This window comes from Chlamydotis macqueenii, chromosome 7 (assembly GCF_036417535.1).
Source record: "Chlamydotis macqueenii isolate bChlMac1 chromosome 7, bChlMac1.mat, whole genome shotgun sequence".
NCBI classification, from domain to species: Eukaryota; Metazoa; Chordata; class Aves; order Otidiformes; family Otididae; genus Chlamydotis; species Chlamydotis macqueenii.
In genome coordinates this window covers 31,127,193-31,151,803 of record NC_141562.1, presented here as the reverse complement: position 1 = coordinate 31,151,803, position 24,611 = coordinate 31,127,193, and the positions used below count along the sequence as shown (strand labels likewise).

The 24,611-nt window shown below is 39.8% G+C and overlaps 1 protein-coding gene across 1 annotated transcript in view; it reads left to right on the top strand.

The window, feature by feature from the left end:
- ABLIM1 (actin binding LIM protein 1) overlaps positions 1-24,611 on the top strand; it is a 158,757-nt gene that overhangs the window by 112,089 nt on the left and 22,057 nt on the right. The window contains exons 10-14 of the mRNA XM_086752224.1: positions 4,971-5,048; positions 6,984-7,139; positions 11,843-11,878; positions 12,893-13,022; positions 24,281-24,385. Of these exons, the coding sequence (XP_086608350.1) occupies positions 4,971-5,048; positions 6,984-7,139; positions 11,843-11,878; positions 12,893-13,022; positions 24,281-24,385 (505 nt within the window). The remainder of the gene's footprint in view (positions 1-4,970; positions 5,049-6,983; positions 7,140-11,842; positions 11,879-12,892; positions 13,023-24,280; positions 24,386-24,611) is intronic.

Below are 24,611 nucleotides of genomic sequence, written 5' to 3'. Positions count from 1 at the left end.
ATTAAAAAAACACAAAGATAATATCATTGCCATTGCTGTAAAGATGGGCCAAAGGCTTGAATCTACATGAAAATCATAGGATGAAATCCTGTGAATCCTCTGAGAAGGTTCCTATTGAATTCAGTATGTTCTGGACTTCCCACTTCATTTTCTTCTGCTTTCTACTTAGCTTACTCTTAGTGAAGGCTACGTTTGCATGAGTAGTCTTGTAAAAGTTTGTTTGATAGCAACGTGCCTTCAATGATTATGTGCTGAAAATTCATTCTCCTCTCTGGACTTTGTTTCTAGAAAGAAGAATTAGTCATTACCTATTAATATATGTGTCTGTGTGAGTTTGAACTAAACCTGTTCACTAGTTTTCTCTTAATGCATACATAGTGTAGATTTTTTTAGGCAGAGAAACAATGAATGCATGCATTTGAAGGAGACACTCTTGTAAGGAGAAAAGTACTATTAAACTAGCAGACAGGTACAATGAATGTGGTAACACTGAGGTGCTTTATTGGCCTTGTACCTGGCCACTGAAAATCACTGAAATCCATAGAAACCTGTGTTTAGTGAGCCCTGATTCCAAGTCCTAAATAACCTAGTACCTTGCAGTTGATGAAGCAGGTAGTCAGAGTAGCAAGTGCTGTAGTGAGAAAGCCAAATGCCTTGTTATTGCAAAGTTATGTCTGCCTACAAGAATAAATTACATCCTAATCTTCTATTAGTTTATTTATCAACATTCTTCGCTTAAAGTAGCTTCTGAGGTTAAGAGAATTTGCTTAAGCTATAATGCTAAATCTTACTAAGTGAAAACATATTCATTCTTCTGCAGCTATTATCACCGCCTTGCATAATGAACTCTATCAAAAAACTAAGGCAGGTACTGTAAATAATGCTGATGATGCCTTTGTTAAACAATAGTGCATCCATTTGGCCAGATGTTCTTGGGATCAATTTTGATCTGGTTGCCTGCACTTGTAAGTTTTTATAGAGCATGATTCTGAACATCTGTACTTGAGAAAGCCAGAGCCACCACATTGCGGCAGCATCTGGAAGATGTGAATGGCTCTGGTGTGGATTTTTTTTTTTTTTTAACAAGTTATTTATTTAGAGGATGTGCCATGCATGATGACATGACAAACTGAGGTAAATGCAGATAAACATCTTAAGCTTTGTAATCTAATATAAAAATAAGTTAATTAGTTTGGGGCATATGCATGGGTGATATGATAATTAGGTGTTGAAATACACAGTAAACCTCATAGGATGAGCATGACAGTTGGTGCTACCTCTGCCAGTCTGCAAGAGAACTTCTGCATTGAAGGTAAATGCATGGAATGAAGAACAAAACCATAAAAATAAGAAGTCTATATTAAAGTGGGAAGTACTGAGAATTCCTGCAGATACTTTAGATGCTTTATGATATGGTCCTTTCATTTGGTTCCTTTAATGACATGCATGGATTTCTAGTGAATGAATTTCTGTTTATTATTTTCATATACTTCATAGGCTTCCTGTATCTGGTACAGAGATCCCATATTGATATATTTACTACTGTTACATCCATTTGGATGGAAGAGGAAAGAAAAAAAACAGGTGACTCTTCTACTGTCAGAAAACGTGGAACGGCCATGCATCACAAGAAAAGAAAAAAACATTAGTTGTAGTTCTTCATAGAAATTTGCTTTAAATTTCTCTGCACAAAGGTAGCATTGTGAAAAGCTCTATTTGAATCCTTCGAGAACAAGAGCAATCATATAAAGAGTGTTCCAGATCTGTCTGTAGAAGTAAGGCAGCTTAACTTGGTTTTTTTTTGCTGGCAGTGTAGAATAAGCATTGCATGACTGTTGTGATGGAAGGAAATACCTCAAAATTAATGCGTTCGTATTAAAGCATGTTTCCTCTGATTACTTTACCTGTCGTCTTCCAATAATGTGTGCAAGAGATGCTCATATGGTATCTCCACTGAAGGTTAAAGGTTAAATCAGGGATAGCTGCTATTCATGTTTCGCCTGTGCTCTGATCAGTTCTCCTCCAGGGTGGAATTTACACCCCGTTGCAGTTACATCAGTAGAAAATTTGACTTCCAGTGTGTCTCTTGCCACCTGTTTAAGATATGAAGTCACAACAGTGGTACATAGGGTCAGAGATTCTTGACTGCTAATGAAAATGTAATGTATGATCTAATAAAAGCCATACCCCATCACAGGTTTTCAGTCTGGAGCTGTTAGAGGTCTCATAGGAGAGGAGCCAACCATAGCAACTAGAAGTATGGCAGAGGAACAGCTTATATCAAGAAATCTTTAGTGTATGTTTGTTAAGGCAAGCAGCACAAATGTTTTTAAGTGCAATGCAATTGTCTTTAGGGGAAAGGGCAAAGCTGTGAAGGATTCCAGACCATATGGGAGCAGCAGAGCAGGAAATAGCCATCTGTGATGGAGACAGCCTGTGTAATTCAAAACAAGAAATAGGGCAAAATGCGGCAGGAGGGGTGAGTAGATGTAGAAGTCCTCTTTTTCATCCACTGTCTTCAGAGGTATGTGGTAAACTTAAGCAAGGTAAAAGACTGGGGGCAAAAGAGGCACCCCACAGAGTTCTGGGTGTGCTTGGATTCAGCTTCTCAGGAGAGGAACGGTGTGTGCTCAGGCAGTGGCTGGCAGGATGGCATCCTGTCCTGGGAATGTGGAGCTTTGCAATAGGCAGAAGGTAAAAGTGATGTATGCAAGAAGAATTACAGAAAATAGAAAACTGGTTTGAAAGGGAGTTCTGTCTGGCTTACGGCAGTGTTAACAGAATGGCAATGAGGAACTTGGAGCAGAAATGCAGTGAGGAAATGAAGAACAGGTGTTACAGCTTGGCGGTCCACCTGACAGCTGCTCCTGTGCTCTGAGGTTGAGAGCACCCAGGAAGGTGGTTAGCAATATGTAGCTGAAACTATCTTCTTCAGGTGTCTAACTAAAGTCAATTTTCCTTTTCTGGAAAGGTTTTTAGCAGTGATACTAAGAGATGAGACTAAGGAGATAGACCGAGGGCTGAGAATTTCTTGTTTTCTGAGGTGATTATAAAAGATCGAGAGTGAAGAGCAACCCAGAGGGGCTGCCAGCTGGGAAGAAACCGTAACTGTCTCTAATGCTTGTTTTCCTACAACAGAGGGAATTGAGCAGACAAAACTCTTAAAGTATGTGTGCCAAAAGCCAAAGGTAACAGAGACACCCCTAACAGTACCTCAACTACTTAATACTATTCCCTATGTTGTAATGAAAACAGTTGTTTTCCATAGCAACTGCAGCAACATGTTACATGTGTCTCCACTCAAGCAGACAGTGGTATGAAATGGCAGAAAGGAAGCAGGAATAAAGTGTTTCTCAACAACAGCCAATTTTTCCAGTTTAATTCTTGTAACATTTCCATGAAACAAGTGTTTGTTGTTGGATTTTTTTGCTTTCATTGCAGCATCGGAGGAGCTTAAGGGCAGCTGAGAAATTTCTGTTCCCTTTTGGGATGTAGAATTTTGCAGCTACAGAGAGAAAAGGAAAGAAACACCTGAAAGTTTTACTGGGAGAATGTTCTCGGACATGCTTTGGAGAAGATTTTTGACTCTGTCAGTCCATGGCCACATCTGCTCTTTGTTTGATCTGAATCTTCATGGTTTTTTGCTGGAACATGTTCAAAGCCTTTTGTTCCTCTGACCCTCCCTGAATGCAGTGATTTCATTTCCACAAATGAAGTCAGAGAAAGCCTGCTGTATGGTCCATCACTAGTTTTCAGCATTTTTTATGTGGATGGTTCCAATAGTTTTCCAATAGTTTTCCTGGTTATGAAAGAAAAGGTAGAAAGGTCCAGTAGCCTTGTTGTGTTCACTGCAGATATTGCCTAAGAAAAATCAGCGAGCCAGGCTGTCAAGCCTTGTTTGTCTTCAGTGTGTAACCTGAAGGTCCCTTAGTTCAATGTCACAAGCTGATGAGGTAAGGACTGTTTACCAAAATTTAATTTTCAGTGTCTTTGAAGTATCCTACTGCACCAGTATCATCAGAGTCATCTGCTGGTGCATTGCGATTGTGATGGGATTTGGTTCTTTGGAGTCAATTAGGGAGCAAGAACTGTTCATGGTTTCTCAGTTGCGTGGGATATCGTTGACTACCTTTGTGTGTCTGCTGCATGCCAAATTTAGGAGTAATTGCCACAATAGCCTCGGTCACTTTTGGTTGAATAGATGTTTTTCAAATTCATCATTTTTTCAGGATGCCCACATCTCAGTAATAAGTTATTTTGTTTCCTCTCACAAAACTTCTCTCAGGGAATCAGTGTCTGTTTAGTCTTGATGAAGTGTTGGAAAATCTATCAAATGTGTGACAGCGCTTGCTCCGTAGTGGTGTGACTGTTCTCATGAATTCAAATTTGCAGGACATTGTCATTAAACATCAGGGAGTCATGAACTTTCAATCAACAGTTTAGCTTTCATTATGCATCTAGATTGTGCTGCAGATGTAGGGAGCCTTCTTCTTAGGCTAAATTCAGTTCTGTATTCATAATGGAAATCCAGTGATAGAACATCTGGAAAGTGATAACGTGTGTGCTGTGCTCCTCTCAACAGTTTTCTCTGCTGAACTGCTGATACCTCTAGTTTGTGAACTAACGTTTTGATAAAATGACAAGCAGTACTATCCTGGATTGTACTTTGTATGGCTCCTTGCAGTGTCTCTGGCAGGTGTTGTTTGATTTTGTTTATTATTGTTGTCAGTCTTTTGCATTGTATGATTCAGAAAACCTCTTTCCCCTCCCTCAACACTCCTTCCCGTACAAAAAAAAAAGCCCACTTGCCTCACAAGATTGTGAAATTTGCCAGAATGCTTGCATTTGTGTTGACATTTTTTCCTAAATTCAGTTAATTTCAAGATGTGTGCAGATTTCTTCACTTAAAACCAAAATGACCAATGTTCATGGCTTCAGGTTGCTCTGAAAAGTTACGTTTTGTTTTTCAGCCTACAAGAACATCATCAGAAAGTATTTATTCCAGACCAGGTTCCAGTATACCTGGCTCTCCAGGCCACACTATCTATGTAAGTATTCCTTCTGATGAATAAGCTGCTGATCCCTTGCTTGCACATGAAATACTCCATAATGAAATAAATCACTTTTATACTGATGCTAATGCCTTTATTCTAGTGGTTAAATTGTTAATTTGTGGCCGTACTAGTCCAGTTCCAAGGAGAAAGAGTATCAGCACAAATGTACTTTGATAAATAACAGAACAGCTCAACCTTCTCAAACTTGCTCTATTTCCATGCATATAAACTACACTTCCAAATATTCGCATCCATTTAAGAATCCTGTTCTTGAATCCTGAAGACCATATAACCTTTGTTCTCATATAGACATGCTCTCAGATAACCTGCACAAAATCTGACGCAGAAGCGGAAGATAACAGCTGAGGAAGAAAATCACAGGAAGGCAGGTTACTGGGAGTCCCTTTATGAGGGGAGCAAAGGTGTGCTGGGAAGAAGAGGCAGGCTGCAAGGAGAACTTCCTTTTCTGTTACCTATGCGTAGTGCATAACAGAGAGCCTGTCCTGGAGAGCTGTCCTTTTGCTGGTAATGCAAACTTCATAAGCTGTAGCTTACGAAATTGAACTACTGCTCAACACAGCACAGTCTGGAGGGCAACGTGGTGCCCTAGACCGGGCTCAACAAAAATACCTATGGTAATTTATATTGGATTAAGAATATCCAGTCAAATTTGCAGATCATTAACAGACTGTTATAAAAATATTACAGAAATAACATACATAAATATATCTACGTATTTTAAGGTTTAAATTGGCTTAAGGTATTTTATTATATCTGGTGAGTCAAAACTCACTGGATAGATTTGAGGCTATTTTTAGAAAGTTAATTTCTAATTTTACTTCTCTGTCAAAAAATATTTTGTATTGTTTCTAATTTATGGCATTGCTTAAGAACCACCAAGACCAGTGGTTGTTAGGAGAGCTTGGGAAGGCAAATGCACTTAAATCTGAAAATACTAAATGCTAATAATACTCATGAAGAACGGAACTGAATGTGGGTAGAAACAGATCAGCCTTGTTTCCTTGTGCGGCCTACAATGAACATTAAAATACCTCGTAGAAGAGTTGAAAACCAATTTGAATATTCTCTTTCAGTTTTAATCATCATATGTATTTCTGTGAGGTAGGTAAGAATATATGATTTTTTTTTTTAACAAGCCTTTTAAGTAAGGAAAGATATTAGCTACCTAAACTGTATGTAAGGCCTCTTTTCTAGCTCCTTCTGCACCTGTCTTTGGAACTGATTTCCTACTTCCATTTTTTAACTAGTCAAGAGCTCCTTGCCGTTTTAGTGGAAAAAAATAGTAAATGTGAGTACTATGCAGTATGCAGTTAGTAAACAACATGTGCCTTAGAAGCTTGGGCACAGGTTGAGTAATGACTGCAATATAATAACTTCAGTTGGGAGTTTGGATACTCAGTCCTGACAAATAGTCCTGCTTGCCTTTTTATTTCCTTGTAATAAGTTGTATTTCCTCTTGTGTGCACAGTTATAAGTTGTCTTTCTGTCTGTGGTTTTCTGCATGGAATCCTCTCATAATCTCTATAATCTGCAAACTAAGTTGATGTTATCACACACTTTTATATATGGGAAAACAAGAGCAGAAAGGTGAAAATACTTGCCTGAGGCCACAAAATGAGTCATTTGCAGAGCTGAAGTTTCCAGCTCACTGCTGGGAATAAGAAACTTTTGTATTAGACCTATATATGCCATGTTCTTTCTTTCCTAAACTTGAGAAAACACAGTGTGCTTTTGCAGAAGAGGCCTATTGGAGAAGAACAAGAAGCAATCACTTCGCATGTGAAATGCCAAAAAGGGTTTTCCGTAGCAACAGTGTGACAACAAATACACAAAAATCATAAATTGTGTAAAACAGAAATTACCAGTGCGTTTGTGTAAGTTAATTTATCTTCTGTCTTTGACCTTCAGGCAAAAGTAGACAATGAGATCCTTGATTACAAGGATTTAGCAGCCATTCCCAAAGTCAAGGCCATTTATGACATTGAACGTCCAGACCTAATTACTTATGAGCCATTCTACACTTCCGCCTACGAGGACAGACAGGAGAGACAGAGTCTTGGAGAGGTAATGAACCAACAAGCAACCCATCCTGCTATAAGCCCTGTTCAAAGCCTGCTTCGCTTTCATCCTCTTTTAAACAGTTTCTAATTGACACTCCTTGGTGTTGTTGCTGCTGCTGTTCAAAGTGCTTTCTGTCTGTCTGCTCTGGGTTTCATGGGAACAGTCATGATGATGCCTTGTGTGCGAAACTGCACAATTAAACACGCAATTAGACACCTACATTAACAACAGCCACTGGCAGGGGGAGGTCTGCAGCCTGTCTGCATGTGCATTCTCATAACTCACATGGATGGCTTTGGGTACAGCAAGGTCTGGAATGTGAGGCAAAAGCCAGCCTGCTGTTGTGCTGTAGAGCACCGATATTCACAACAGAATATGAGGAATACCGTGATGTTCTATGGCACAAAAAGCATTAAGACCAACAGGATGCTTTCTCTTACACATGTTGAAGGGAAATACATTTCCAGAGCACTTTGCCAGACGTACTGGATAAAATCTGAACTAGGTCAGGATGAAGTGCTCTTCCACCTGGGAAAGCAGGTTAGTTGTGTTATGAAAATAGCTGCCTCACGTTCTAAAATGCTGGCATTTAGTAAGGATTCCTGTATCCTGCAACAATAGAAAAAAAAATCTAATTATTCTCTTAAATTTGTATTTTAAAATATCTTTCAGGTTGTAGGATCCCCCAATTTTCTCAGATGAACTTCCATAGCTGCAGTGCAGATTGAGAAGCAGGTTTTGTCATGTAATACCATCTGACTGTAAATCAGACTTCTTGAATGCAAATGTAAATGGACGTGCAAATGGATTTACTTCCTTGCAATCTCAGTGACTTTACTGACTCTGACTGAATTGGGTATGAACATGAGCTAAGGAAAAAGGAAGCACAAGTGGTCTGGATGCCTTGTTCAGTGACTGAATCTGCTCTCTCAGCAAAGTGTTCTGCCCACCAGCAGATCAGAGCTGTCTCTGTTTTTCTACTTTGTTCTTTAATGTTTTATAGGGTTAGTCTTTTAAGTTATAAGATGAATTGGAAATTCAGAAGACTGTTCACCTCAGGAATAAGATGAGATTAACAGGACAGAATATTGCAGAATTTCTCCCCTCAAATTTATGTTGACAGCTGACATCTGGTTCAAAACCACCGAGAGATGCGTTGGTGACCTCTGACCAGTTCCAACAGGCCTGACCTATTCCACAAAACCCTCTACAAATACAAGTCTCTTGTTAGTCACAGAGGAGGAACTAATCTCACCCAGAGAAGGTGAACTATTTGTTAATCCTTGAGAGGAGGCTTCTCACTCAGAAAGCAGTGTGGTGTAAGCTCTCTGCTGTTTATGCTTGTTCTGGGAATAAGGAAAAGCCTTTGGGGTTTCCTTACCCTGTATTTTCACCAGCATTAAATCCAATTAATTTCTGGTGACTGCAGAAATTTTTTTTCCGGAAGCAAAAGGATTCTCACCTTCTTATCAGAGGATCTGGGTTTTCCACCCAGTGCTACTGATGACTTCTGTCACCTTGGGCAAGTTACCTCACCTCTTCGTGCCTGTTTCTCCTCCCTTCCCTTGCCCTAATGAGAACACAAGCCCATCAGGGGTGGATTGATCTCTTACTTTGTGTTTCTGTTGTGGTAAATGAGTGACACCTCAATCTTGGTGCATCATACGTCAGTCACCATCGTCTTTAAAAAGCAAAGGAGGTGACATGTTTAGGCATGGCAGAGATTTGCAGACTTTGAGTGATTTAACCTGTGTTCTCTTTGCAAAGTGTGTGTATGTGATGGTGTTAAATAAAAGGGGAGCATTAGCTTAAGCTTGTACTCTAGAAATTCCCTTCACCATGATTGTAAAAAAAAAAAAATATCGACAAACCCAGCTAAGAAGGATTTCTGGGTGTACAGATGAGATGTACAGGAGCCACCAAAGTTAATCCAGTAGTGGAGACAAACCTTAATTGCAGGGAATGAGCTATCAGAAAATCTTATTCTTTAGCCGTAGAGAGGGTGAAAACACAACATGAGACTTTATTCTTTATTGCAATGGAAGGGAATTGCTTTGAAAAGTTTTTCACTCATCATCTCTCTTGTTCAAGTAAATCTCAGTCTTGTTTTGCTAGGAGTCTATGTTGAAAAATGTTTTCACATAGCACCATCTAGTGAGAGCAGGCATTTTAGGTACAGATCCACCAGCAGTTAACAGGTGAAGTGAAAGGGAGCTCCTGAAGAGGTAGATTAGCATAAGAGAGATGAAGAGATACAAAATGAGATTTGTAAATAAATTTTCTGCTACTGAGGCTGACCCTTAATGTAGTGATAACATTTCCAGAAACTGTCAGTTCCTCAGGTTCTTCATGTTCTATAGCTTTAGCCCAGCTAGCAGCACCCTGATTAGCACTGAAATGAAGTCTTTCCTCAGCTTTGGCTTTTGCTGCATAAATTTTGAGAACCAGCATTTTACCTGCATGTCCTTTGTTTCCAGTATTTTGTCAGTTGGAAGCATTGAATGTCTATAACAGCTTTCAGTAAACAAGGTGTTGTAAAGTGAGAAAAGTATTTTTTCCAATGTCCTAGATGCTTCAAAATGGAGCAGGCATCCTACCTGGTAGTTCAATAAAAAGTTAAAATGCTGGAATTTATGTTATAAGATGACACCTGTAGTGTTTGCCAAAATTTCCTAGAATTCAAAATGAGCTGTACAGTTTCAGATATTACAGCCCTTAGATCTCAAAGTGATGGAGCATTGAGCCTGCGGCAGTGAGTAGAAGTTTTACTGTAAATTTGGTCAGAACAGGTCCTCTATTCAGACTTTTTTTGTTTGGTTGTTGGTTTTTTTTTTTGTATTCTGGAGTCATCACTCTGTATTTCCACTAGCTTACTATTCTGGAGCTGAGCTATTTCTTCTCAGTCAACTGCACAGTGTATTTCTAACCAACTAGTGCAAAGACTTCCATGATAGACCAGGTTTTAAAAGACCTCATAGACTCTGAAGAACCCAGCATTCCTTGGCAGACTTGAAGTTTCAGATGTGACAGTTCACTTGTGCATGATAAAACAGGAATTGGCGGCAGAGCCCAAAAAGCAACAAGATGATGGCAGATACTGATGGAGTAAAAATACACAAAAAGTTGGTCATGGATTCAACACATTACTTTCTGGGATGCCTTCCCAGTCTTAGATTGCTGTGACTACCTTTTACTGTAGTCATTATCTTAGCATCTAGGCAACCACAGCAGATTATGGAAATCTCTTTATTTACAATAATACATAAATTACACGTAGAAAAATGTGGGAACGCACATCACAACATATGCTTTTTTCCAATCAGATTGAAAGTTTTAGATTAGACGCTACGAAGCACATGTGGAGGAAAGTTTTTATGGCTGCTGCTGTTAGAGCTATAATGAAACGGTGGTTTGCTGTATAGAACTTCTGCAGTTACAAGTATTAGGAAAACAGGAATGTAAAAGGCATTCAGGGCTTTGAGGGAAAGTAATGAAAGCAGTCTTTAAAAAGCTTTACGGAAACCTGCTGAAAATGAGATGTTCTCTGCCCAAATAAAAAAAATGCCACTCCTTTATTTGAATACTTTACACTCACAGTGTAACCAGCTCCATGAGAGTTAATGGTTTCTCAGTGCAAAATGTATAGGTGGATATTTATTACCAGAAATTCTGCATGCGTTTTACACCACTGCTGTTGTATATTATTGTAACAGACCAGAATCAGCAGTTTTGCTTCTGAGACATTATCTTAATAGCTGTATCATTCTGTGATAATTGAGGTCTTATTAAAAAGCATAATCGCTTGCCCAGTTTATTATAGCAATTAAATAATATTGAAGTTTAGTACATAAGGAAAATAATTAAATCCTGATCTTCCAGCTTCAAATTGTCTTGTGATTAAAGGGCACATAACTGGTAATTATACATAGCCTTTGTTCTTGTTCATACCATCAACGTATGCATGATCTTATGCTTCATTTCTAAAGATATTTCTTGCCTCAGTTTCCCTATCCCTGTTGAAGAGACTTTTCATAATATTGTGCATATTTCTGCCCACTGGCCTTTGCGCAGTTCTTTCAGTATCCACGCCTGTAATTCCTGTCTGTTCTCCTTATGTAACCGTGGAAGAACACAGAGATTTAAAGCAGATCACATCAAAGAAATGTTGACGACAACTACGTACTCCTTTGCATGGGTATGAAATGCAAGGCCTTGGGGAGAAGCACATTTCTGCCAGAGTGTGTGTGTTGGAGGAGAAACATGCTTCATCCTGGAAGTTATTCTGTATTTCTGATGCCATGCAAAGTTCTGAGTTAAGATTATTTACTTTTGACTTCCATTTTAAAGATTTCTTCATAACAGGCATGGTTATTAAGTTAATAACCATTTCTGATTTTGATCTTTACAGCTATGTTTTAATTACCACAGTGATTAGATGGCTGAGAGATGATGTTGCATGGTATTTGACTGAATTAATCACACTTATAAAGATTCTCCTAGAAACTTTAATTGCTTCAATAATTTATGGACCAGTTCCTGAGCAATGTGGGAAAAGGAAGTTCCAGTGCTGCACTGGCCTCAGTAATTTCTGCATTGCCATTTTATGTTGCCGTATATTTGTGTATCTGCAGCAATGTTTACATTGCCATTTTCTGGCCCAGTACATGCGGTGATGTTTCAGTAACCTTGTTTTTATGTCTTTGCAGTCTCCAAGGACATTATCACCTACCCCTTCTGCAGAAGTAAGTTGGGGTGGAACCTTTCAGGGCAGTATCTAACTGTGATTAGAATTACTCAGTTCAGCAAATGCAGGTGTTCATTTTGCTGCCAGTCTGATCCATCTCTGCTTGCCACATAGACATGTTTTCTAAATATTGCAACATAACAAAAATTAACTCTAAGAAGAAAACATTAAGTTCTTACTGACAGATTGTACAAAAAAAAAAAAATTAAGACCACTTCTACCCGTTTGTTATCTGTAAAGCAGAGTCGTTTGTCCAGCAGAGGTCATTTCTTGTACACTCGTCCTTCTGGTGGCACAGGCGGACTCGGATCTCAGGAGCTGGATGATTTACATGAGCTAAAACACTGCTCTAAGCATCTCAGTAATAAGTCACATTTGCTACTGTTTAGTTTGCTTTGTGGGGTTTGGGTAGGGGGGTTGTTTGGGTTTTTTTTTTTTTAATTTGTTTTTTTTTTTAATTGACGTTTTTTTTTTCCCAGAAAACCAAGGAAATTGAATTTTGCTATACAAGAAGGTGTCATGTTTTCAGATGCAAGGGGAATCTAATTTGGATACTAAATACCTTTTGATGTAGCTAAACAGGACACATGGTAAATTAGGCCAGGGAGAGCTCTGGGCTGCAGCTATTGAATTCTTGCTGACCTCCAAGTTAGCTAGCTGAAGTCTAGCTCATGTGTCTTGTGCAGTATGCAGCAGGACAGATGTACTCTGGATGCAGCTTCCCTTATGGGGTCACAGAAATGAGGGAAAATCCAGGATTATATAGAATTTAATAGAAATTACCAGTGGAGTTGGAACCTTTCAAGACTGAACTCTGACCCATACTATAAGAATGGATTGGTGTCTTTGGAACAGATAATTAGAGAACAGTAATACTGAAGCAGGTTGAAAGCTTAAGGGATATTGTTATTTCAGTAGCTTCTGCTGATGTCTTCAGATCCATGAAAGTTAAGTGCTGCTAAAAATGTGTAATATGCATTTACATTTATTAGTGAATGCTTCTATTCTGCAGGGTTATCAAGATGTTCGGGATCGCATGATTCACAGGTCTACTAGTCAGGGCTCCATTAATTCTCCAGTGTACAGTCGTCATAGCTACACACCCACCATGTCACGTTCCCCTCAGCATTTCCACAGACCTGGTAAGGGCAACTGCATTAGAAGTATATGTAAAACTATTGTTTCTTTATTATACCACTTAGTGGCACAGCGAAGCACTTGTTTCTCTTAGCAGTGAAAATTTAGCATTGAAAAATTGTTGCATATTTTAATATCTCATTTTCTAGCTTTTTTTTTCTTCTCAATTGATGCAGTCTTTTGCACTAGGCTGATGAGTGTTTCTTATATCATAAATATGGATCTTCTGGTTTTGTTTCTGATTAATTATTTTTGAAATCTTTGTACGTTTGTGAAAGTGAGCAAAAATTTGCAGCAATGAATCACAAACTTCATTTTGGAGTTTGGGAAAAGTATCACATATTGGAAATAAAAGTTATATTTTGATTATATAGAAGTCAGTAATGTAGGATTCCTCCCTCTTAAAAAACAATTCATTTAAAGCTTGGTGCAACCATGGAGCCTCAGATTTAGCAGCAAAACCCCCAGATATTCCAAATTGCCAGTTGTTTTTTAAAATGTAGACTCATGATTCACAAGGTAGATTTCTTAATTAAAGCCATAGGCAATTTCCTGGGAACATTTGAAAAACACAAACTTTGTTTACTGGTTTAGCAGTGATGTACACATTCTATGTACAATGTAGGAAATGTGCAGGTCGTTCAGATTCCCAGTGCATTCAAAATTATTTGTCATGCATGTGAAAGCAAGACACGAAAATGGACTGTTCATCCACACCCAAATTGCATAAAAATGTATCTCTAAATGCTCTTCATTGAATACTTTTCAAGACTGATTTTATTGTTTGTGGTAATGAATTAAATCTTTGTGATGTTTTTAAATTGTGATACCATCATGCAGTTCCATCTTCCTTGGTGGTTACAGCTGAACGGTTGGGATGCCAAAAGCCCATATGCAATAGGAGCTGCATTTTTAAAATTAAAGATTTATAATAGAGGCACTACTGTGGAACGTGAATGCTGTAGCCATTTCCTAGTGAGGGTGGGCTGAAAGCAGCTAATTGTGTCTGTCACTGAATGCCTCATTTAAGGACCCAAGGGAGGTGGGACAGAAGCAAATTGTGTCTGATACTCCGTGCTGACAACATGACTGTGTTTTAAGATGACGTTAGAACTGAAACCGAAAGAGACTTAAAAGCATGAAAAAGCTGCAAACTTCTGTCTCTTGATTCTAGCAATTCTGAGGGGATTTTTCCATTTGTATCAGGGATGTGAACAAATCCAGGCCCTATTCCAGACTTTACTGTGGTTGAATTTTACTCTCTGTGTTCAGTCAAGGACCTTCCCCAGAAGCAGTATCTGTGTAACTCTTGTGATGGGTGGATGGGCTCAAGCCAGAGTTTGGATCCAAATGCAAAATCTTCAAAAGTTCGCAGCCTGAGGGATTTTCTGAAATGGTTGTTCAAACTTATCTCTCTTCAGATGATCTCATCTTTGGCTCATCTGTTTCTGTTTCTCATATGACACAGAAGTAATTCTGTAGAATTCATCATTTTGATCTTTGCTACCCTGCTTTGGGGTAATTGTTAATGCTACTTTATAATTTTCCTGCAGTAATTATTCATGTTGAATAATAGCAGATTTATATTTACCATTTTTCTCCTAATGACACTTCTTATCATCATGTTATTTGCAAGAATAATTTCTTTCTGAATAAACCCAGTCGCCCCAGATAACTTCTCTTTGGCTCCCAGCTAGCCCCTGAGCGAGAAGTGAACCACTGTGTTGATGTTGTCAGCATGAGGTTCTTCAAAAATTGGAGTGCTACAAGTTTTGAAAAAGTTTGCAGCCTTTTCTTCCTACAGTGCCCTAGCTGATGTTGGCAGCATTTTTGGAATGTCTTAAAACAATAGAAAACAACTTGCATGCCTCTTGACTGACGTTTTTGGATCAAGAACTTTTTGAAACAGATGCTTTCTTAACTAATAGAGCGTCAATGTTTGTGATGTGTGCATGTTGGTAGCAGGCTACTTTTTAGTAACAAGGCATAGATCAGAAGCTCGTTCAGCCAATAAATGTTATGCTAAATTAGCAATGCAGTTCAAATCTGAGCCTCTCTTCTAATACTTCCTGTAATTTTGTCTAACATTTATAAACCCTTCGGTATGTCTTTAACCTTTTTTTTTTTTCTCCTTCCTTCTTTTCAGAATCCTAATTGTTCAATGCCTTTTTTTTTCTTCCTTTGAAGCCTCCTTCCCTGCCTTTCTCTTATTGTTTTTCTTTGTTTTCATTTTGTTCTGCCCCCCGATTCCCTGCTGCCGCAGAGCTGCTCTCTACTGGTGTGCAGCGGTTGTCATACCTGCGCACTAGCAGTCTCAGCTCCGCTCACCATGACTCCCGCCCCAACTCCCCCTTCCGACACCACTTCATCCCCCATGTCAAAGGTAAGGAGCCAGGCTTTCCCAAGGAGTACCGTCCAGGCTGGAGATTTATTAGCGTTCTGTCAGAGCTAATAAGGCGTATCTCTGTAAGGTTGTCATTGGCCGTATAGCTGAGCATGCCTCAAAATGTGCCGTTGCACTTAAAACTATGTTAGAATAGACATAATGTCCTTTTTCTAGAGGAAGTATGTCATTTCTAAGGGCCCTAGTTGAAGAGTCATCAACAATTGCCTATTGGAAATACACAGGAAAGCATTATCTTTTACTATTTAGAAACTATATGTGCCTAACGTAGCTTCTTTCTAAAGCAGTACATGACAATCACTACAGCAGTTAGCGTATCAAATTTAATTTATTTTAACATTCTTAAAACGTGCATTTAAAAATTGACTACAAATATTGCCTGAATGAGAGCAAGGTGATCAAAAATACGGAGAAGAAAAAAGAAAGATTATATAAAGATGAATGGCAACAAGGAAATTAATAATTGCTAATCACATTGGCAATACTTAGTGCCCAACAAAGTAAAATTAAAATCTCTAGGCCTCTCCTCAACTAGTGAGAATCAGCAGACTCTGCTGAAGGCAGTAGAGTTGCAGAGATTTACACTACCTGAGGATCTGGTCATTTCTCTTTTTTTCAATCTGTTGTTTTCCATGGTTTGATTTGGGAGGAGGGTTGTTCTTTCATTGTGTTGCTTTGAGGAGCTCGTTCAGCTCAATAAGCTTTTAGTTTTGTTTCTCGATTTCTGTGAATGTGTTTTATTTCTATTGGAGCACTCTCTGGCTGTGCCGTCTCTTCTGTAAGAGGAGAAAGTCATAGCTTATATTGCCTACAAGAGCTCAAAAAGAAGCAGTTGAGTAAGTTGAACATAGATTCTCTTCTGGCACCACCGATTAATGTAGATGATCATAAACTGGAGAAAACAGTTGCAAGGAAGTTGTTGCCATGAACTTTCAATAAATGCTAATAGATCTCAATGTTAAAGCTCTACAAGCATTCAGATCACCATGACTAATTTTCCTTTGCCTTTTCTTAATTATTTTTGTTAATATGCACTTCTCACTTTCCTATTATGTCACTATAAAAAAAAATCTTCACTTCAAACTTAAAAGATTGGGACCCTTAAAAATAGATACACTGCTCATTTCAGCATGCAGTTAATTCATAATCCTTGCAATTTCAACATTTCTTTGCTGTAAATCCAAATTAACGCTCACACTCTTTCAAGTGGCATTTTCATTCTTTTTGTGTTGAGAAAATAGCTTCTTCAACAGATAAATCAGAAGAACTATTGGAAATCCATGCCTATTGTTTTCAGATTTCAAAGAATTATCTGGCGTGTAGATTAGGTACGTATCTCAGTTATCGGTACAAAAGGCCAAGTGGGATTACAAGCACTGTAGACAAAGGGATGAGTATGGTTCTTAACAAATGTATCACATAAGACATTGTAAAAATCCACAATTTTCTGAAAAATTTACATCAAGGTCTTAGACCTGGGCAGGATTTACGTGTTGTAACTCAGCAAAGCTGCTGAAAGCTCGAGTTCTTATCACTGTGACGGTGTGCACCATCTGAGGATGTGGTGTATTTGAGAAGGGTACCAGGTACCCACATCTTGTAATTCACATGGTTGAATTGAAAGAGTAGTTTTTTAATAGTTGATTGAGAAAAGGAAGCACCTTTTCGAGGTGACCTAATTTTGGTGCCTAGGTTAATGTGGTGGGGAATATCCCCATGGTTTTCCTGTGGAGGAAGGAGACTGCTTGAAAAAAAAAAAACAAAAATACACTTTTGTGTTTCAGTTCAACACTGCAGGCTGAGTTCCCTCAGAGCATTGAGCCAAACTCAGACATTTATAAAATGTACACAGATAAATTAATTTGGGGTATTTTTGGTAATGGTCTGTAATGATCAGTATTGCAGAGTTCCCTGATAGCATGCAGATTGGGAGAGTCATGGTCAATAAAGAAAATGAGCAACAGTTTTCTCAGTGAGCAGTGGAGCCAAATGTAAGCCATACTTCTACGTGATATTGTCCATCTGTACATGCTAGAAGAGCAGTGAGACTCTCGAGAGGATTTGACTGGTCCAGTGGATGTTAGTGTGGATGGACAGGACAGCAGAAAGAGATGCTGTAGCTAAAAGAGCTAAGTGGAGATGTTAGGTGCTTGAATAAGATCTACAGGGAATTGAACTGGTAGGTCCACAGTTCCTGTAGAATGGGTAACGTAAGAAACACTGCAGAAGCTTCAGAAAAGGACCATCAAATAATTCCAAACTTCATAGTGAAGAAGTTATGGCTGTTAATGTATTAATACTATTAAATGGAAAGATTTGGTAGTGATTTGTTCAGTGTTTGTGTACTTGTGTGGGTAACAGAACATTCTCCCACATAGCAGGCAAAGATACAATAAGAGCCTATGTTACACTTAAATTAGATAAAAATCATCATAATTTCTTTGACCTTCTTAAGGTGAAGATAAGTAGCTATTGAAACAGCTTAGGAAAAGTTTTTGTCTTCCCATTACTACAAAATATTGAAAAGTACAAAGGTGAAATGGCCCGAAGACCTTTGTCATTTTTCCAGCACGTGAAGTGATCAATAAAGTGCTCACAAAACATTAGACGAACAAATGTTCGTAATATTCCCTAAGTCAGAGCAAGCTCTGGCTTGTCTTGCAAAAGGGGTATGATGGAAGATACTTCTTAATGAGATATACTTTGAAAAGACACATAGCGTATATATGCAGATATGTGCCAACAATGCACATGCACTTAAAGACAAGATGATAGGGACTGGTCATATTTTTGTTAAATAAACCTCTACTATTACAACATGTAGCTGTGTTTTCACAGGAGGAGATAATATAGCTTGCCTACTATATAATTTGAGGAGGTCGTTGGGGGGTTTTTAAATATTTAAGTAGTGTTGAGTGAAGTCCAGTTGCACTATATTGTATGTCCTCTTCACTACTTCATCATCATTAATAGATAATTTCTTATCAAGTGATCACCTCCTTGCACACCACCTGTGCCCAAATACCCCCTTTTTAAGTCTGTGCAGCAGAAAAGAGAGATGAGTCTGGCACTGGCTGCACCTAATGCAACTCTCTGGTATTTTTATACGTAGGAGTTTGTCTTGGATATTCTAGATGTCTGTTTTCAAAGTTTTAAGAACTGCATTATTTTACCTGCATTTTTCTGTCTACTAGGGAATTAGACCCTTGTGAATATATCTGAAATGAGAACTATGGCACTGTGGGGGTTAAGTGGAAGTGATAGATAAATTTGCAGTGATTCAAGCAAGAGGCATCGTGTGATCTCATTTGTACTTGGTCACCCTTCCTGAAAGCCACTTGTACTTTTAGCAGGAAGATGAACTTGGTGCAAGTTTGTCAGAAAGATTTAAGCTATAATACTTTTTTTTCTTTAGATGAAGGAGTATGGTTTTCAAACAGAATAGTGATAATGAAAGTGGCATATGACACATTACGCCTGTGTTGTTTTAAGCCAGAAAAGTAGACATTTAGACCAGTTTCAGTGTGTTTTCATACAGTGTAATGCTTAAATAAGCATAATGCTCAAGCCTTGTAGACAAGGCCAAATGGAAAGAATTTTGAAGAGTGAAGGGACTAAATATGCCTCAGAAAGTCATAGTGAGAGTTTGTTAATGTCACATATATGTTGAACAAGCTGGAAGAGGGCATAATATGTGTCAGTTTAGACTTAATTTAATCTAATTTGGACTCTCCATTGAATTTGGTCTTGTCTCAATAAAGTACTGTATTTGCTATGAAAGAATCAAAACAAGTCCATGAATGAAAGAAACCCTGACCCTACTGAAATCAGAGACAAAACTCTCATTGAGAGCCAGGATTTCATCTCACATGCCTAGAATTTTTCAGAGGCATTCAAGAATATTGCCATGCCCCCGTAAGATTCACGCGTAAAAAGAGCTCTCAAGTAATGTGCCATTCCTCTGCTCACAGACCTTCCCATAAGGAACCTACCCACCTTCATAGTGAATTTTGGCCTTGATTTTCACAGGTTCCTGCTTTCCTTCCCTGAGGCAAGTCTCTGAAATCAAATGCTCTCTGTGTGTGATAACTGTTTCCAGGGTTTTGTGGATGCAGCTGAAAGCTCTGCTCTGGAAAAGAGCCATGCTTTGGCTGTTCCATGACTTTCAGTTTTGTGCTGGAAATACGAGCTACCTACCAGGACAAGATGATGAATTATAGTTTGACAAAACCTGAAACAGGACTTCGGATTTCAGGTGCTCTTGAGCTCTTTTTCCTATGTCTATTCAGAAGCAGAGCCACAAAATTGCAAGTTGACAGAAGGCCAGTGTTGGTTGCATATGGGGTTTTTGGCCTGCTTCTGTGAACCTAGCTTGTGAATCGCACAGGGAGCCCAGTGGTGAGCCCTTCAGAAGGCAGCAGGAGCCTGCATTATGCTGTGCTCTGTACAGGCAAGCAATTACATCCCTGCCTGCTAGGGGAACCTGCGTAACAAATTGAGCTATGGAAAATGAGAACTGCCTGATGGAGCAAATACAATGAAAGGGAAAAAAAGCCTCTGAATTTCACTTCTGAGGCTGCTGTGCTCAAGTGGTTGGTTTTTATATTAAACTTACTCCATTATCTCTTAACATCCCCCACCCCCACACGCACGTGTTCAACTTCATGCCAGGGTTGTGGGAGCTGGTTTTTTATACAGTGCTGGTGAACTGGAATACTCTTGTTGCTTTGTGGAGTTAACACCAGTTATGGCATATCTGAGATAGTGAGAGAGACTTCCCTGTGCAGGCACAAAAAGGAACCCAAATTCAGGGCCTGCACAGCCCCTGCTTTGATGTAACGCTGCAGGCAGGCCGGCCATGAGGCCCTGGGAGGACGGTACAGGCAGGCTAGCAGCTCTGCTTTCACGTGTGCATGTGCACGTTCTGCAGATGTTGACGCTGCTCTCATAAATTGTGGGTGATTTGACAGCAGCATCTGAAGCACTTAAGCCTCGTTATTAGAGTGGGCTCATCAGGGATGATCTAATGAGAATCTAAGTAGATGTACCATTCGCTCCTGCAGTGGTTGGAGGTAATGAGACTGCCATCCTGGAAAGTGTAAAGGAGAGTCATTTGTCAGTACTCACAGAGGTCATTAGGAAGAGAGAGGCTGCACAACCCCAGGAAATGCAAGCCAACAGAGACATCTGTAAAGCAACACACGCAGGGTGATACCATGCTAATTGTCTGCCTTGTACTCTGTGCATTATACATTACCAGTTCTCTATAAACAAATTATCTGTGTGCCAGATACAAGATTAGCCAGCACACGTTTGTGGATGTGAGCATACTTAGTTGTGCCTAATTGAGATGAAGAGGGGGATATAAGAAGGGTTTCTTCCCTGTATTTGGAGTGTTGGTGATAGAAGCATTGTAAATTGAATATGTCCTCATTTTGACTACCAGTTCCCAACAGGTAAAAAGTACCTGTGACTCCTCAGTTATGACAGTCCACAGATCAATAAATCCCTTTTGATTCTTCTTTTTTATTGAATTAATTGCCAATGGAAGCAGAAAGGCCAAATGACATGTTTCTATAAAGGTTAGAAATTTTAGAATTAATTGTGTCTTGAGGCCATCTCAATACCAATGGCTTTTGTTTCCCTATAAAACAATTATTTTGATAAAAAGTAACTCATAATTTCTCAATAGAAACAAAAGATGTGAGTAAAATCAGCTCGACCAGGTATTGTGGTTTAACCTCAGCTGGCAACTAAGCACCACACAGCCATTCACTCATTCCCCGCTGGTGGGAGAGGGGAGAGAGTCATAAGGGTAAAAGTGAGAAAACTTGTGGTTTGAGATAAAGACAGTGTAATAGGTAAGGCAAAGGCCACACACACAAGCAAAGCAAAACAAGGAATTAGTTCACTACTTCCCAGTGGCAGGCAGGTGTTCAGCCGTCTCCAGGAAAGCAGGGCTTCATCACACATAATGGTTACTTGGGAATACAAACGCCATCACTCCAAATTTCCTTCTCCTTCCCCCAGCTTTATATGCTGAGCATGATGTCCCATGGTATGAGATTTCCCTTTGGGCACTTGGGGTCAGCTGTCCCGGCTGTGTCCTTTCCCAGCTTCTTGTGCACCCCTAGCCTTCACATTGGTGGGGTGGTGTGAAAAGCAGAAAAGGTCGTGGCTCTGTGTAAGCACTTCTCAGCAGTAACTAAAACGTCCCTGTGCTGTGTTTTCAGCACAAGTCCAAAACGTAGCCCAACGCTAGCTACCATGAAGAAAATTAACTCTATCCAAGCCAAAACCAGTGTATTTTCCACCCCTTATTCCATACCATTTACATCATACTTATGTCCCACACTATCCAATACATTCTTGTTAACCACCCCCTCCCCTTCCCATCCTTTGATATAATACACAGATATGTCCCTAGTCTATGGACCACCCCCGTAAAATGTCCACAGATGTCCACTGAGTTTGTTTAGTCCATGACTTTGGACTCCATCTGTTATGGTGGTCACTCAGGACAGGAGAGGTGGTGTGTTTCCTGGAGTTGCTGGGCACCAAAGCCAGCTGAGGTCGGGTCACTCCTGCACTTGCAGTTTCTTGTAAGGCTTGTCCTCCTTTGGTTCAGGTGGTTCCTGCTGTAGTAATTCCTATAATATGCAACTCAAATAATGGGCTAAAACAATTCAAAGGTATTTCCATTACAGTCTGCACCCCTGGTCCCTTTGAACCAGACCATGGGGTTTAATACTGCAATGAACTCCTCCCTGCTCTGACTTGGACTTATCCACAGATTGCAGTCCCTTAGGGGTGTACCTGTTCCAGCATGGTCCTATCCATTGGCCGCAATGCCTTCAGAGATATAGCTGCTCCAGCGTGGCGTTGCCCGTGGCTGCAGTCTCTGCAAGGTTGTACCTGCTCTGTCGTGGGCTTATCCATGGCCATATGCTTTGAGGTGCTCCAGCATGACCTCTTGCACAGCCACTGGTGCTTCAAGGTACCATCATGGTATTTCAAAGGCTGGACAAGTAGAACACAATATTGGAATTGCCAAATAAAGGACCATAGATTTAGTTATGGCAATATTATTTTAAATAATGGTTCATACTGCTTTTCAGAGTTAGTAAACCTAGCACCTACTGTTACCTGGCCAGAAGCTCAGCATTGCTGCACCCAAAATAGAAAACTGCCATCAGCTCATGTCGTTGAAAAAGCAACATATTTAGGGGATATCATGTACATTAAGTCATTCAGGGCTGAATTATCCAAGTGATAAATACAGAATTTTGCACATGCATTCTTCTGGACAGATTTTGTACAGCGAAGCCACCTGAACTGTGCATGTAATTTTTAAAACATGCATGTGCAGATGGTTAACTTTTATAATAACAGAGGCCTCTGTGGCACATCTCTCTCAGTGATGTGTAAAGAGCTTTTTTTTTTTTCTCACTTCTGGTGCCTTTTAGATTGACAGATGATCATTCAAGTAAAAGAGGAACTATTGAGTACAGAAAAGAAAACTTCCCTCCCTTCCCCCTGTATATAAATAAGAAATGTGCCAACTGCAAGGTTTTGGGTCCTCTAACAGGACATAGGAAACCTGTAGCTGAAAGGAGGCTTGCGAGTTCTTTTCAGTTATGTTTTATAGCCCTCCTGTACTTGTGTCTCCCCCCACTTTTTTTTTTCTTGCTTCGTTAATCAGCTTGTCTAGGTTTTTCAAGCCTTTGTGCATACCTGAAAAATGGAAGGAGTTTGATGCTCCCCTACTTTTCACCATTGTGGTTCCCCACACACAAGTAAAATAAACACCCATGTGCATGGTCTTTGCTTGCTAGTTTGCGCTAGTGTGAAGAACGGCACAAAGTAAAAGGCAGCAACTTTCCATGGTACACATGGAGTCACGTGTTTGGATATCTGGCTCTTAAGTCTTGATACCTGGGGGTCAATCAGCATGGTTCTGCAACAGTCCTCTCACCCTGACACATATGGGAACTTCCAGGGCCATTGGATTGCTGTGGTGGATTGTTAGGAGGCAAAGAAGTAGTCCTGCTAAGAATAATCCTACAAATGGAACAAACCGTGGGTGCAAAATGGAATTTCAGTTTTTAGACGTTAGATTCAGATTTGCCAAATCAGCAGTGGTGAGTTATTGTCACCAGAGCCAAATTTGGCATTGACAGAGACTTAGGGTGGAACCAGTGATATGGGCGCAGCCACCAGATGGGCTGCATTGCTTTACAAATTATTTTGCGATATCAAAAATTTACTACCAGAGAGCTAAACCAATGAAAGAGTGTGTATAGAACAGTTATGCCTTTTGATACGGGCCAAGTGACCTAACAGCTATTTTCCATCCCTAGCTTCTGTGTGCTTCTGGTTTAGGGAACTGTAGTAAATGCCAGCATCTGCTTCAATCTGCTTGGGAGCTGGTTTCATTTTGGGTTTGCATATCAACTACTATGCTCTGTGCCTGCGACTTTTAACTCCAAATACCAATCTCCGTACTAAATCATTGCCAAGTAACCTTCCATTCTTCTTTTCCACGCTGCTCATTTAATCACCAGCTGCCAGCACACAGCTCCTGCCTGCATGCCGTCAGAATGAGCCTGAGCTGCTCAAACTTCAACTCCAGCCTGAACATGAGTTTTTGTCTCTGCAGGAATATCAGGAAAAAAAAAGTCACCAGGGCTGCCACTTCTCGTTATTGTTTGTATTTATATTTTTAGTTGAAATTCTTTTCTCCCTGGAGGTTTTGATTCCACCAATTTTGTTTGGGTTTGATTGGGCTTGCTTTTTTTTTTTGTTTGTTTTTATTGCTCTCCCTTTTCTCATTTTGTTTTCTCCATTCTTTCATTGGAGGCAATGAGCCGTCCAGCGGTCGGAACTCCCCTGTCCCCTATCGGCCCGACAGCCGCCCTCTCACTCCAACTTACGCTCAGGCCCCTAAACATTTCCATGTTCCAGGTAGGAGCTGGCACTGTATGTCTCTCGGTGTCCTGTCACAGTGTAGAATGTAGCCTTTGTACCTTTTGTCTTGTCTCCATCGTTTCACGCTGTTTACCATGGGGTGCACCCGCAGGGTCCGGAACTGCCTGCTCCTGGGCTTGCTGAGAGGAGCAGTGAGTTAAGGATGGAGGGGGGGGCAGGTAACTGTGGTTTTTACCTGTTCTGTTGGTCAGGTGTTTCACTG